Genomic DNA, 16,050 nt, shown 5'->3' on the forward strand with positions numbered 1-16,050 from the left:
CTCAAATTCCACTACAGTATTTGATCTGCAAGCTTAGACTGTAGATAAACTTTCTTTCCTATGATATATATAAATCCGCGCTTAGGATATTAATAGATTCCTTATTCGTAATGGCTGCTGCCCACCTGTTAAACTATATTTCCGAAGATATATAGTATGAAAATAAAAAATAAAAAATAAAAACTCCAAGCAGGTGTATGGCGCTGCCAATATACCAAATCTTCTGTATACTTAATCCTCCATACACATCTCCACAAGTGTAAAGTGCAAAATAAACAATCTTAAATGTAATAAATAGTGTTGGACTCGTAAAGTGCTAAGTGCAATGATCCTGTGCTATGTGTATTATAAATCAATAAACCCGTGATAAGTGACCCCTTTAGGGTAAACAATCACACTATCAATCCACTTAAAGTAACCATATGCCAACACAAATAGAAATATAAATATAAATATGTAAATAGTGATATACTGATGAAAAGTGGGTGTGGTATATAAAAAAAGTGATAAAAATCATAAAAAATATATGTTGAAAATATATAAAAATATATAAATATATATAAACACCTATATAAATCTGTAGGAGGAATGGCATAAACAACTTTAAATCACTGTAAAAACTAGCAGCAGATGTATAGAGACAACCATAAATTATAGCAGCATTAATCAAAGTAATATAAGAACCAATAGATCATAAACATTTGAAACAAAAATGGATTATGAGTCCATAAATATAAGGTGCAAACAAAGTGACTTCAGTGCAGGTGCATTCAAATGCTGTTTTGAGGGTGCCCGGATTCCAGTGACCACTCTGTGCTCCCCGCACCCTTAGGACCACACTCACCGACAATAATCACCCCTGCAGGGGTATCAGGCCTTGGAAATATTGCCACTGTATCCCCTCTGCTCTCCCTGGGTGGTCTTATAAGTAGGGGTATGGTCCCGACCTGCCCGAGTCCTCTGTCGCACTGTCCTTGGAAACTGGGGTATCCTCGGGTATGTGGGAAATAAGGCTCACATAGGGTAGTACCGTTTAACAAGGCTTTATTAGTATAAAAAAAGGGTACTCACAAACATAAAGAGTCAATCGGCAGGTATACAACTATTGCGGTCGCGCACTTCCGGGACGCCGTGCGTTCCACAGACCGGAAGTGCGTTCCACCAGGCGGATGTGACGCGATGACGCTCTACGCGTTTCGTCAGAAACTCCTGAAGACGTCATTCTGACGAAACGCGTAGAGCGTCATCGCGTCACATCCGCCTGGTGGAACGCACTTCCGGTCTGTGGAACGCACGGCGTCCCGGAAGTGCGCGACCGCAATAGTTGTATACCTGCCGATTGACTCTTTATGTTTGTGAGTACCCTTTTTTTATACTAATAAAGCCTTGTTAAACGGTACTACCCTATGTGAGCCTTATTTCCCACATACCCGAGGATACCCCAGTTTCCAAGGACAGTGCGACAGAGGACTCGGGCAGGTCGGGACCATACCCCTACTTATAAGACCACCCAGGGAGAGCAGAGGGGATACAGTGGCAATATTTCCAAGGCCTGATACCCCTGCAGGGGTGATTATTGTCGGTGAGTGTGGTCCTAAGGGTGCGGGGAGCACAGAGTGGTCACTGGAATCCGGGCACCCTCAAAACAGCATTTGAATGCACCTGCACTGAAGTCACTTTGTTTGCACCTTATATTTATGGACTCATAATCCATTTTTGTTTCAAATGTTTATGATCTATTGGTTCTTATATTACTTTGATTAATGCTGCTATAATTTATGGTTGTCTCTATACATCTGCTGCTAGTTTTTACAGTGATTTAAAGTTGTTTATGCCATTCCTCCTACAGATTTATATAGGTGTTTATATATATTTATATATTTTTATATATTTTCAACATATATTTTTTATGATTTTTATCACTTTTTTTATATACCACACCCACTTTTCATCAGTATATCACTATTTACATATTTATATTTATATTTCTATTTGTGTTGGCATATGGTTACTTTAAGTGGATTGATAGTGTGATTGTTTACCCTAAAGGGGTCACTTATCACGGGTTTATTGATTTATAATACACATAGCACAGGATCATTGCACTTAGCACTTTACGAGTCCAACACTATTTATTACATTTAAGATTGTTTATTTTGCACTTTACACTTGTGGAGATGTGTATGGAGGATTAAGTATACAGAAGATTTGGTATATTGGCAGCGCCATACACCTGCTTGGAGTTTTTATTTTTTATTAAACTTTCTTTCCTACCAAGAAGTGTCCCATACTTGCATGCTTCCTAAGACAGAGGTCTGGATACAGCTTCTCCAACCCTGCCACACCTATCTAAGCTATTATTAATGCTTGCATACTTTAGTTACATACATAAGTTGAAAAAAGTCCATTTAGTTTAACCAATAGAAAATAATAAATAAACAATAATTAATAGAAAATTTCCATATATAGAACCTTAAACCCACAGCTGATTTAGAGAAATGCAAAAAACACTATACTCTACACCAGCCTTTCTCAACCTTTTCAACACAAAGGAACCCTTGAAATACATTTCTGGTCTTGGGAACCCCTGCTAAAAATTAAACATCTACAACTCATGACAAATTAGTGTGACAGTCAATGCTCCTTACTCTTGTCATCATTGGGAAGAATTATCCCCTTACAGATAGCTAAAAGGAACAATGGTGTCATTGGAAGCTAAAAGGAACAATGGTGTCATTGGAAACTTATCTGAGAGGCAGAAATTGCACATTGCTTAAGGAACCCCTAGCAACCTCAGGAGGAACCCTAGGGTTCCATGGAACCCTGGTTGAGAAACCCTGCTCTATACGCTGGTGAGCAGCATTAAATATGGAGCTAGCACCCAAAGCAAACAAAATATTTAAGATATACTACCTGTCTGGTTTGCCTAGACATACAACTTCAGGTTTGTTCTGGCTGTCATCAAGTCATGTATGCATTTCCATCTATCTCCCATATAAAAACTACATTTAGCGTGGGTCCCTACCTTGCAAATATTCTGTTTAGGGGCGGGAGGACTTTATGATCATACAAATGATTGTACAAATGATGGTACATAAGCCAACACTTTTGTCTCCTTGTAATAAAGCTTATCTTCCACCCAAAATATGTCACATACCTTTGACAGCGAGTCAACATACAGATGACCAATGGTACAGTCCAGTCTCGTCAGCTGATTTTCTTCCTCATAAATGGCACAGTTTATCTGTTTCTCCAGCTGGCATTAACAAAGATAAAAACAAGTTTTTAAGAACATTACAGAGTGACAGTGTATGTTACTTTCTGCAAAGTTCACAGTGATAAGTAAAAGTTTGATTTCTATGGGGTTTAAACTGGTTCTGCCACCAAAGGAGCATCGAAATCTCAAATAAACCTAAACCCATTTTCAAAAGTAATTTTAAATTTGTTTTTAAATTACAACTTTCTTTAAAATGAGGTTCCTTGTTCAAATCCTATTAGAGAGTGACACAACTCTGCCCCTGTCAGTCTGTGTTGTCACCCTGTCACATGACCCACTCAGTGGAGACTACAAGCAGCCCTGTCAGTGCACATTGAACAGACTTGTTCCACTGTTGTCACAATTATGACAAGTTTCGCCAGAAAAGGGCTTTGCTGATAAAGCTTTTTCATACAAAACAAGGTGTAGTGCATGAATAACAGGTAGGATGACATGTCATGGATTTGTGTTATTCAAATACATTTTTTTTAACAGTGACATCCTTAATGTGCAGCCTGTTCATTTCTCTTTGAGAAGTGGTTGCCATACTGGAGGATCAAGAAGGAGTGAGCATATGGAATTATGTTATCTGCTTCTGGTTCCACTACTCGGATCCTATATCACATTCCAAAATAAAGGTGATCCTATCTATATATCTATTCCAAAGACAACATGAGCATTCAAACTATATCTGGTACTTGTAAAAGTGTATTACCAAGTCCAAAACTTTGGTGAAGAAAAGTCCTCGGGGTAGTCTCATTTGTAGACTGGATTGATAGGCATCGTCACCGGCATTGAACAATGAGATGTTAACCATGATGGTCTTCATGCCTCCAACCACAACATATGTTTTGTTTTCAAACCTGCAGACAGAGCACATATTTAGAGAGAGTGGTTTTCTGATGGATGCAAATGACAAAGTGGCTTCCGTGTGAATCATAAGAAAGGTGTGAACTTATATCTAAAATAGAAGTTAAAAATAAACTTGTGAAATTCAAAGGCTGCTCCTGAACAGGCTAGCTGCCTGGTCGCCATATTGATCCAGTGGTTTCAATGCTTTGAGTCACTGACCTGAACAAGTTGTTTTTTTTGGCTTTACCTGCTGCACACTTGTCTCAAGTCGGTGACTCAGGAAGCACCAAAGCCAGGGAAAGCTAGGCAGTCCAAATTTTCAGAATCCCAGTTTTTCCTATATGACAGAATATCTTTGTTACAGCATTAATAGTAACACAGTATGCAGAGTAAAGTAACCCATATAAACTAGATTTTACTGTTCATCAGTTTGAAGTTAAACCAGAGAAAAATATTTGTTGTGTTCCTTTAAAAAAGGTTTTGTAGCAGTATATTTACCTGTGCCCTAATGGAAACAATACTTTTTTTATCAACAGAGCAACCTTTGGATGTATTTGGTTATGGAAGTCCCCATATTTCTCACATAACAGGTTTCCTTAAAGCCTTACTTCCAAGTTAAGGGTACATTCAGGTGGCCAAATAGCAACGGCCAAGGGAGGCAGCCAGCATGAATCAGTAGATGTTCAACACCTTACAGGTCCCTCCCACCAGCCACATTCTTCCTGCATTGAATTGAGAAGAAGAGGCCCAGTAATCACTGGGTCTATAATTAAGGGAGAAGAGGTCCATAACCAACAGGACACTTCAAACCTAAAGACTCTTGTAGTGGTAGGGTTACAGGGGTATACCCAAGTGGGGTGAGTCCAAAAGTTTTACCAGTGTCAAATGATTGAAGATAGCAGCCTATAACCCAGGGTCTATGAATATTCAGCTTGTGTCCTGTACTGTCAAATTAAGATATTGGATTAGCATGTTGATGGAGAAAATAGATGCAAGGAAAGGCATAACCTGACAATAAACTTTAGCTTTAGCATTATGATGAGATATGCATAGCAAGTTATTCTTTGTGGCTAAAATCACAAGGATGTTAACTTCGGCACTATGTGGTGAATGGATTAATATAACCTGAAAACACCCGCCAAGATTTCCCAGCCCTCTTTGCAAGGAGAGAGAGATCAGCACAAGCTTGGTGAAGCCTAAAACAACATGGACGCTTGATGCTTGCCTACGTCTATCACTCCCCCAAAACAAGCCTCAATAAACATTTTCACCACAAATGTGCTTGTTTTACCTTATTTTCATTTCAAAGAGCTCTGTATGCAATTAAATGTTGATGTAAAGTAAAATTAAAATGCATTAGGATATTTTATTTAATAAAACAAAAAAATTGAGAAAATATGAGGGAGAAATGCAGATGTGCTTATTTCATTTTAATACTGTAAGAATTCTTGAAAAGATGCAAATAAAGTGACATTTATAGAATGATCTGGCAGGAGACCAAAGCATTACTCATTGTACACCTTGGGGAGAGAAGCTGGCACAGACACAAGCAGCAGAAGGTGAAAGTACTGCATAAACAGCTAGGTTCCAAGACAACAGCAAATTAGAGAGAAACATATTGCTAACAGTGTAGCAATTACATTTCACATTTTTTATTTTTCATTTTTTTCCACTCTTCAGCTAAGATTTGGGGAAAAAAAGTTTATTTAGGTCTTTATTTAAAGTGAGACTCTAAGGGCTCTTTCACACGGCCGCTCCGCTTGTCCGCAAATCATCCTATTTTTTTGCGGATGATTTGCGGACATAATGTAAGTCTATGGCATTGCGGATGTCAGCGGAATACCATCCGCTGACATCCGATTTTCCTCCTTTCAGTTCTGTTCCGTTTTTTGGAACAGAACAGAACCCTATTTTTTCATCCGTGTAAAAAATGGAAAGGAAGAAAAATCGGATGTCAGCGGTGTCACCCGCTGACATCCGCAATGCCATAGACTTACATTATGTCCGCATATCATCTGCAAACGGATGGGATGATATGCGGGCACACGGAGCGGATGACAGAAATGTCATCCGCTCCGTGAAAAAAAAAAGTCCCGCAGCGGACTAAAGCAGCGGAGCGGCCGTCTGAAAGAGCCCTAAATGATCTCACAATGCACAAATCAATCCTATTTTGCCATTCCTATACATGTACCATTATCTCCAACAACTTGGTCGCAGTGCACAAATATATTACAAGGCTAGCACTACACTGACTTTAGAAAATTAAAGTGTATGTAAACCCCAAAAACAAACTGCTGTTTTTTCCCTTTGGGTTTGTTAAATTTAGCTTTGAAAATGTTTTGTTATACTGTATCTGTTCAATATGTGCAAAAATACCTATTGATCCTGCCAGAAATCCAGTGAGCTCACAAGCAGGGATGAGATCAGGCATGTTCAGACACTAGTCTAAACCGATCTGAGCTATCCTGCCAGGAAGCTGTCAAATCAGACAGCTATTCAAAGGCGGAAGAGGCATGCCCCTGCCCAAAGCCTCGCATATACAATGGGCATGTATACACACGGCTGAGGGACAGGGAATGCCTCCACTGCTTACGACTAACTGTGTGTTTTGACAGCTTCCTAGTGGGATAGCTCAGATGGGTTAAAACTGTCAGAATATGTCTGAGATCATCCCTGCTCACAAGTTCCTCTCCACTCTGCAGTGTAATCTCAAGCAGAATTATCCACTCTGCCCAGTTTACCTCTATGAACTACAGAATTCCCTACAGATTTCCCTATGTGACAGAGATGGGGGGGAAGTGAGTGTTCAGTAATCCTAACACACTTCCTGTCCTAAAATGACAACACTGTTCCTTCATAGATGCCATATACTAAAGCCAATGTGCACACAGACTTTACCCTTGTGTGAACAGTAAAAAAAAAAAAAAAGACTGCCTAAAGCAGGGGTGCTTAACCAGTGACCAGCAAAGCCCCCTGTTGTGGCCCCCAAATGTATGCTCTGGGATGGTGGGTTGGCAAGCCCGGATCACAGGTCCTGAATGCAACATTTTTAGTGCTTTCAGAAAGTGCAACACACCCACAAGTTGTAATAGTGGGTAAACATCCAACGGGGATTGCTCCCATGGAAAATGATGATCCTGACTGTTGTTTAAAGTCTTCATTATGATATTCAAATATAAAATTCTAAATTCTGAACCATTTAATTTTACTGTGGCCTATGACCAGCTATCAAATCACTTAAGTGGCCCTCACTCTTTAAAAGGTTGAAAACCCTTGGCTTGAGACGGGGGGGGTGGTCGATGCCCTGTCGGGGGAAACACGTCATAGAGGAGGCGCCGCACCGTCACAACCACTAGCTATGGACTGCAGGCGGCCGCAAGCACTTGATCGATACAAGCCGGTCTTTCGTCTCATATATGTAAGTGCAATTATGTTTTTTACCAATAAAGTAATTGGGATAATGCACTATTGGCTACTTTTTATATCTTGATATCTGCATGAGCATATCTGCGGGGGAGAGTAAGAAGAGGAGAGAGATTATAAGATCCCGGCATCCCTTGTAACCATGGTGGGAAAGATTCTGTAATAAGAGTTTACGCACGCCGGTGTATATTTACATCTGGTAAGAGGCTGTTATATCTGTTTTCAACATAAGAGGTGTACAGGTGTGTAACCATTCCTTCATGGTACCAGGGTGCTATCACTTCAAGGTGTTATACATTCCGCCAACGTATCCCTATCTGCTGGTAAGAGGCTAATCCTGAAGGTGGTGGGAACCCTATGTGTGTCACTGTGCACTTCATCAGATTTTCAACTTTTGTATTTGGTTATTACTGGAGTTTTTACAAGGACTTTTATTTGTATTTAAAGGCACGGACATTGCACTCTGGACTTTTTTTTGCTGGATTTATACACACTATTGTATTTGATTCAATTGATTTTTCACCAATTTCATGATTGTTATTAACATTATTCTATATTTATTGGAATCACATACGGTATATGTTATTAGCACTATATTTGTTTAGCGCACCAGACCAACATTATTTCACTATTATTTTCCAAATCAGGTATTTGGATCTTTGGTAGCAGCTTTACGTTTAATTATTTATCTATCAGCGCACCCATTTCACTTTTAAATAATTGTGAGTATTTGTATTGGTAATTACATATTCATGAAGTAATAATAAATTATACCTATACAATCCTAAGGGATATGGAGATATGAAGATTTTGTAGTACTGTATAAAAGTAATTCAGTTACACATATAAGAAAGTTTTTTCCATAAGTTTAGGAAGAGGTTCTTTACAGTAAGAATAGCTGCGCTATGACATGTTTTTCTTATAACCATATATATTTAGGGTTAGAATTACTAAAAGCTAAGATTCTACTGCTCCTAAGGGGTCAAACAGTTGGCCAAAATGTGCACCAATATTTGTCATAATTGCCTATTGAGTTTGTTTTTCTTTCCTCTGCACCTAGGCTGCAGGATTTGGGAGAGGATGAACTTGATGGAGATCATTTTTTTTTAACCTTAGTACCTTAACCTTCCTAGCGGTATTCCTGAGTGTGACTCGGGGTTAGATTTTAGTGCCAAATGCGGTAACCCCGAGTCACACTCGGGGTAGCGCTAAGAAGATCGCTGGATGCTGGAGGAGGTTTTACTTACCTTTTCTCCGGGATCCAGCGAAGACTGCGAGCGGTGTGCGGCGGCGGAGCTTCCTCCCGATCGTCTGCGAGCCCCGGCTTCCGTCTCCGGCGACGTGACGTCCGCCGGGGGGTGGAACCGGCGGCAAATTCAAATGTAAAATGCACCAAACACACTGATACCGTTCAAAATAAAATAAAATCACATTACATTGCCCCCCAGTGCCCTTTCCTGCAGTTTTACTGTACTTTTTATGTAAATATATGTATATATATATATATATATATATATATATATACATATATATATATATATATATAAATATATATATATTTATACATATACATATATACATATATATGTGTATATATATATATATATATATATATATATATATATATATATATACGTAATTCTTGTGAATGAGCAGCCCAAACCAACTGTATACATTATATACATATATATATACATATATATATATAATATATGTATACATAATATATGTATACATACATATATATATATATATATAATATATATAATAAATGTATACAGTTGGTTTGGGCTGCTCATTCACAAGAATTACATGCAAAATAATGGTACCGCTTTCAGCACCTAAAATCCAAAAGAATCATACCGCCAGGGAGGTTAAAGTGGTTATTTTTTTCCCACCAAAAATAACAAACATGTTATACTTGCCTTCTCCGTGCAATAGTTTTGCACAGAGCAGTCCTAGACCTCCACTTCTGGTGTCCCCCACTGGCGATCTTGGCTCCTTGTTCTCTTGCTTGCTATGGGGGCACTTGTGTGGGCTCAAACCCAAGTTGGGCTGTGTGTTTCCATAAACACGCACATCGAGGCTCAGCCAGCCACCCGCCCTCTCCTCACAGGATTTCACTGGCAGGAGCCAATGGCTTCTGCTGCTGCTCCCGAGTTTCCTGTGAGAAGATACATAGTGTAGAAAAGCTGCTGCAAATGGGCAAAGCGCTGGATCGAGATCAGGCTCCAGGAAATGTTTAAGGGGGGGCAGCCTTTTAAATGTTTTTTTATCTTAATGTAGAGATAAAAGACATTTAAGTGAAAAGCTAAGTAAAAATCATTTATAAACCTATACTTATCAATATTGATAAAAAATCTGAAGTTTAATCTGCTTATATTTTGCCTTTCCTGGCTCCTCCTCCTGGGGAACCTTGTGACCTCCAGTTTATTGGGATTTCCATCTCTGGTGCACCTGATATCCAGTGTCAGCATTCTGGTGATTACTACAGCTGTCAAAACTGCATTTAACAAGTGTTTATGTACATTTTGTTAATTGCAGACTTGTTTATCTGTATTCTAATTTGTAGAATTATTGTCCTCCCACTTTTTGAAAACGTGAGGAAGTGGTTAATACTACAAAACATGTTGAGTAATGGCTAACTGTACACACCAAATAAACTATATGTTGTGGTTAATAGCATTAGTAAAACACTATAGTCACAGTTAAGCCTTTATAATGGGTTATTTTATTCTTGATTTTATTGTACTGTATTTGTGTGTGTATATATATATATATATATATATATATTTGTTTTTCTTTTTCATATATTATTAAAACACTTTTTAATTGTATGTGATTGTAATGCTTTTAATTGTGACAAGAAAATCCTCCCTCACCCTTTTTCTCTCTTTTTGCCTCATGGCCCAAAATCCAATGCATTAGGGTGAAGGTACCTGTTCCATCTTCAGCATACTCCATTAAGCAAGCAGTCAGCTGGCCCCTGGCAGGATTATGCAAATACCAAAATGCATTGATAGAAGGATGTCAGAAGGACAGGCTTCCATGTAGTTCACCCTAGGTAATTCCCACATGTGATTCTGAGCCTCCATAGCTGAAATAGCTCAAATCCAATAATTGAAAGGGACAAACCAAGGGCAGTCAGGCTGGGGAGGCAAGTGCTAAATGATACTGACTGTATACGTAATAAAGTGGGCTCTATCTGACTTGCTACAGCTTTTAATGCACACTGTGAGAAGATCAAAACTGTGCAATTAATTCATGGTAAGCAATTTCAGTACAGGAGAGTAGCTTGTTCAATTTTGCCAAGGGAAGGCTGTAGTTCAGTTTTAAATCCTTGTAAGAACAACTGGTTGTAAGTCTTAACATGTGCCTACTGCAGAATAAGCCAATCAAGATAACTTAGACAGGAGCTTAGGCTCCAGTGGATGTCCAGAAGGCCCATTTGCAACCTACATGCTCCTATATTTTTGCAAATGGGGTGACTTCTCTGTGTCTATTGCAAACCCTATCAATAACAATTACACAGGATGCCAGGGATGTATTGCAGGTATGTTTCTCCATTATTTGGGTTGTGGTACCTTTAAGGCAGGCAATTTAAATGAAGTTTAGGAGTATTCAGGGATTCTCCCCCATGGAGGGGGGGGGGTGGGTTCTGGGTTCTGGAAAAAAAAACAGTTTGCCCAAGATTGGTAATTACTTGTATAGGATCTGGAATTCAAAGGCTCATAGAGACCATAGGTGCAAAAAAGAACCTCCAACTGTGACAGGAATTTGGGTCCTGAAAGGGTTTACCCACCTGCAAGGAGAGACTAAAAAGGAAGAGTAAAAAGCCAGCAGGTGTCAGTGAGATGGAGTGTGAGACAATGGTGGACTGCTGTGACTGAGACCCTGCTAAGATGCTGATGAACTAGCTTTTGAACCACTTAGGCAGGCAAGGTTAAAGGACAAGTTTACAGGTGGTGAGCCAAAAGTTTGATTTCTGAATCAGAAGTTTGGATTGTTTTGTTTCGTATCTGGCTAGAGAAAGAGGTTTTGTTTGTTTGGGAAACAATAAAAGCTGTTTTTTTTTATTTTTTTTTTACAAATGGCTAGCTGATGATCCCCGGCTCTCCATATTACATAATATAACAATCAAAGTGGGGGTGGGTGGAGGGGGGACAAAGCTTTCACCTTCCCAAGGACCCCAATTTGCCTACAACAATCTCTGATATGTTGTTATATGTGGGATTTCTAAGATTCAGAATGAACAACACTGCTAACAGACCCAGACATATAACAGAGCCCAATCATTTCTACACCAGATGAGCAGGATGGTATTTGTAAAGGTATGAGGACTGTATTAATCTGCCTGCCTTACAATGAATATACTGCAAACAAGAAAAAGGCCAAAAAGACGTAACTTTCAGTCTTCAATATGAATTACCATTACGACTGTGTCCGTTAACAACTGATGTATTCATTGCACTCTTAAAGTAAAAGTAAAAGCTATGAGGACACCCAAGCAGGCTCGCTCCTGCTGCTGTCTTGGCCAATGAGGGAGAGACTCAGGAAAACCGATGCTCTTGTGCATATCGCTGGATCGGAAGTCTTAGGGTACCGTTACACACAGAAGGTTGTTTTACCCTCATGCAAGGTAAAAAGCCTCAAGCCTTTACAACTGCTGTAGAAGTTCATAGCTGTTGCAAAATGTTAAAGATCCTTGGCTAAAGCATCAGTACAGAAAACAAACAGATTTTTTTCTTACAAATTTGTCCAAGTGACAAACCTCCAGAGGACAGGCAATCTCACAGACAGCCAAGCTTAGCACTTTGGGAGGCCAGGATTTGGGCTTAGCAGGGCCCCAAACAGCAACTGTGAGTGACAGCTTCCTGCTGCTCCACTTTTCAATGGCTCTGCCTACAGCTGTGCATCAAATAATTACAAGGTGATATTCTGCCTTTCACGATCTACAATATCCTAGAATAAGAACAAAGGCTGCCACCAATATTTCTGATAAGCATGGGATAACATTCCTTTTTCAATTAAGTCTAATCCTCTTCTGTCCGAACAGCATTAGTCTAGCAATATTCGGCTGATAACAGTGATACTGTGCAAGTGTGAATGTGTTATCTCAATAAGTAGCATATCGCTAGCCTACACTGACTGCAAATGTCAGGGATGTTAGCACTTGCTAATTGACTGATAACCGATAGTGCTACAAATTACTTCCCACTCAATCATTCTTCATATTTATTTTAAGGGGATTCTACAGTAAAATACACTTTTTTAAATTTAAAAATTGGCCTAAAATCATTATGGTTTCACCAGCAGAGTGGAACTTTCATGACTTGCACAGCCCTCTATAAAATTTCTTACTATGCTTTCTTGCTGATGAAGTCGGGAAAGTAAACTTTGTTTCACCACATTACTTATACAAATGAATTCCTCTACTCTGCTAGCGACTACTAGAGAAATGCATTTAATATTTTTCAGCAGGGGCCCTAATGCCTGGTACACACTGGATTGAACGAAAATAAATATTGTCTGCTCCAGTCGGAGCTGCTGTACTAACACTCTGATGTTAGTCCAGCGATGTCCCCCGCTGAGCTGTTGTGTTCTGACAGGGGAACAGCAACCCCGCCAGAACACTCCGATCAGTGCTCTGATCTGGAGCCTGTCGGCTGCTGGTTTTCCAGCACACTCTTCTGACAGAGACCGGCCAAACAGCCAGCTTCTGTTGGACAGTGTGGCATACGCACGGGCCAAATGTCGGTTGGTTTTTATTGAACCGGCCAATGTTGCCTGACATTCACTCCATGTGTATGGGGGCTTAAATTTGGTGTAAGAGAAGTTAAAGAGTAACTCCACTTTTGTTATGAAAAAAACCCCCCTTAATCTTATCTCCAAGGAGTTTTAAAGTCAGAATGTTTTTTATCTTAATGCATTCTGATTGGCTGCCGCTGCTGTTAATCAAAGTTAGCAAGCCAATCAGGAGAGAGACCGGGGCAGGCCGGGTCAGGGCTCCGTGTCTGAATGGAAATGTGACTTGGCTTGGGTGCCCCCATAGCAAGCTGCTTGCTGTGGGGGCACTGAACAGGAGGGAGGAGCCAGGAGCACCGAAGAGGGACCTGAGAAGAGGAGGATCCAGACTGCTGTGTGCAAATCCAAAGCGACAGAGCAGGCGTGTATAACATATTTGTTATTTTTATAGGAAAAAAAAGAGACTTTACAATCACTTTAAGCAGGCACGCAATGATAAGCACCAGCTTTGCTATGCACTCCATTTCAATTTCACAGCTCTAACTCCTTGCTCAGAAAGCTACCCACAAAGACTAAGAGGAGGGGCTTGGGTTATACCAACCCCACCCCCCCCCCCCCCCCACCGTGTTTAAAATGCATTGCAATTGCAATCGGCAGTGCGTGTCAATGTTAAGTTAACGACACCCCAAACAGAGGTCACAAATGCAGTTTGTTTGCCTGCACTACTTTTAGTGAGGTGCAGTGTGATTTCAGGCCATTAAAAAATGAATGGGCTAAAATCGCACCACACTGAACCACATGTGATTGCACAAGAACACGTTCCTGTGGCATTCCTAGTGTGAACCGTCCCTCAAGCCAAAACATTTTCTTTTGTTTTGGATAGAGTAGGTTAGATACTGTGTCAGGGATTAATTATAATCTGCAATTTCCCACCTCATTTCTTGTCCTTGTGACACTGGAACAAGAAACCAGGGAATGGTTATTATTGGGAAAGAGAACAGCAACAGCCAATATCATCCACCAAAGATTGCAATCATTTCCCACTTTACTATAAGTGGTGCTTTTGTTGCTTCTATCTGATTGGAGAGGTGACAGTGGTTACAAGAAGTGAGGGTAAATGTCACTGGGGACAGCAATAAAAACATGACAGAGCATAAGGCCCGCCATACACGGAGCAAAATTCACTCAATTCCCAGGGCTCATGCGGGATCCCTCCTGCCGGGCCATTGTCTTCTCCCGCTGGGAGGGGCAGCGATTATCCCTAGTGTCTGTTATAGTCCAGCGGGCTAGTAGTACCCAAGCTGATTGATCGATCAGCTTTGAAATTCAGCCTGCCCATTTATGGTTCGATTTTCGGCCCGTTCCTGCTGAACCAGGCTGAGATTCAAACCGTGTATGGCCAGCCTAATTTTTCCTTAGTCAATCCAGATTAAAATATTTTAAAAAATTGTTACAAAAACTGAGCTTTTATCTGACCATCAAGCATTCCTCTTCTCCACTGTCAGAGGTTGATTCCTCAAGGATTGCTGCTTATCTAACAAAGAAGAGAATGACCGAAATACCCAGACAGACTGCATTCCATGTACTTCCCTGCATGGGCTGATAGATATGGGCCAAAGCTGTCCACGCAGCCCTAATGTCTGTCATCTGTGGCATTTCCCATGTGGACAGTGTTTATCAACTCCATGTTTCAAAGGTAAAACCAGGAAATCATGAAAATGGCTTGAAGCCAGAAGTAGAAAAAACAGTATTTGAAGAGTGAAGCTTTATGAAATCCTGCTTATAGCGAAGGTAGAATAAAAGGTAATGAAGAACTCTTTAGTACAGCTGAAAGGAAATGTTGGGTTAATCCGTCATGAAAATAATTTATTTTTGAAAGCCGATTCCCTTTATCTAAACTCACCCTGGGAAGGAAACCTTTCCTGAGATCTGTAAATCTGCAGAGCAGTTTGTCAAGGCACAGTATCTTGCAAAGGAAACCTGAAAATAGAATTCAAAAGCACTGCATGAGCTGCACATACAGTCAGAAAATGTAACCTATAGACATGTTTTTCCAAGGTAAAATTTAAAAGGAATATATAATTAATTTCATTGCAAAAACATTTACAAACTTTATTATAACATTTAGTTTATATCACATTCTTCTTACATAACTGACCACTACTTGCTCTAAAGTCGGATTCAATATCTTATACTGGTGCACACTGGAGGATATTAGTAGTTCGCAAACAGGAAGAAAACATCTAGTTAGCAACATAACAGGATAATATTAGAAGATTGCATCTTTATTTCATCCACACCCAGATACATGAGCAAAGATGTATGGCGTAAATGTCTATTTCATGCAATAACCTCTGACAGCTCCTTAAGATTTTTGAATGCTAATTTTAAACACAAGTACTTGCAAATAAAAAACATAGAAACAGAGAAAAGTGACACCAGAAAAGCAGAAAAAGACTGAGTAGTCCATCGAGTCTTCGCATTTTTTTTTGTTAACTTTATTGTCTGACTATAGATCTACATACTTGCAAACTGTCCCGTTTTGCTGGGACAGTCCCGGCAAATAGGAGCCTGTCCCGTGTAATTTACATTGTCTCGGCAATGTACTTATTTACATTTTGCACTTTGCGTTTACTTACTTAATGTACTTATTTACACTTTGCACTTTATTTATATTTACATATTACATTTTTTGTATGGTCACACCTGAGTACATTTGACACTTTAGAATTGCAGGGAATTGTAATGAGAATTTTAAACTTTAGGCAGAAGTA

The 16,050-nt window shown here is 39.7% G+C and overlaps 1 protein-coding gene across 1 annotated transcript in view; it reads right to left on the reverse strand.

Moving 5' to 3' along the window:
• Positions 1 to 16,050, reverse strand: part of ITGA4 (integrin subunit alpha 4) — a 222,208-nt gene that overhangs the window by 24,561 nt on the left and 181,597 nt on the right. Inside the window, exons 17-19 of the mRNA XM_082260232.1 lie at positions 15,180 to 15,256; positions 3,972 to 4,119; positions 3,158 to 3,256 (exon numbers count right to left, since the gene is read on the reverse strand). Of these exons, the coding sequence (XP_082116358.1) occupies positions 3,158 to 3,256; positions 3,972 to 4,119; positions 15,180 to 15,256 (324 nt within the window). The remainder of the gene's footprint in view (positions 1 to 3,157; positions 3,257 to 3,971; positions 4,120 to 15,179; positions 15,257 to 16,050) is intronic.

Source organism: Pelophylax lessonae (assembly GCF_965119305.1).
Source record: "Pelophylax lessonae genome assembly, chromosome: 6".
Classification (NCBI taxonomy): domain Eukaryota; kingdom Metazoa; phylum Chordata; class Amphibia; order Anura; family Ranidae; genus Pelophylax; species Pelophylax lessonae.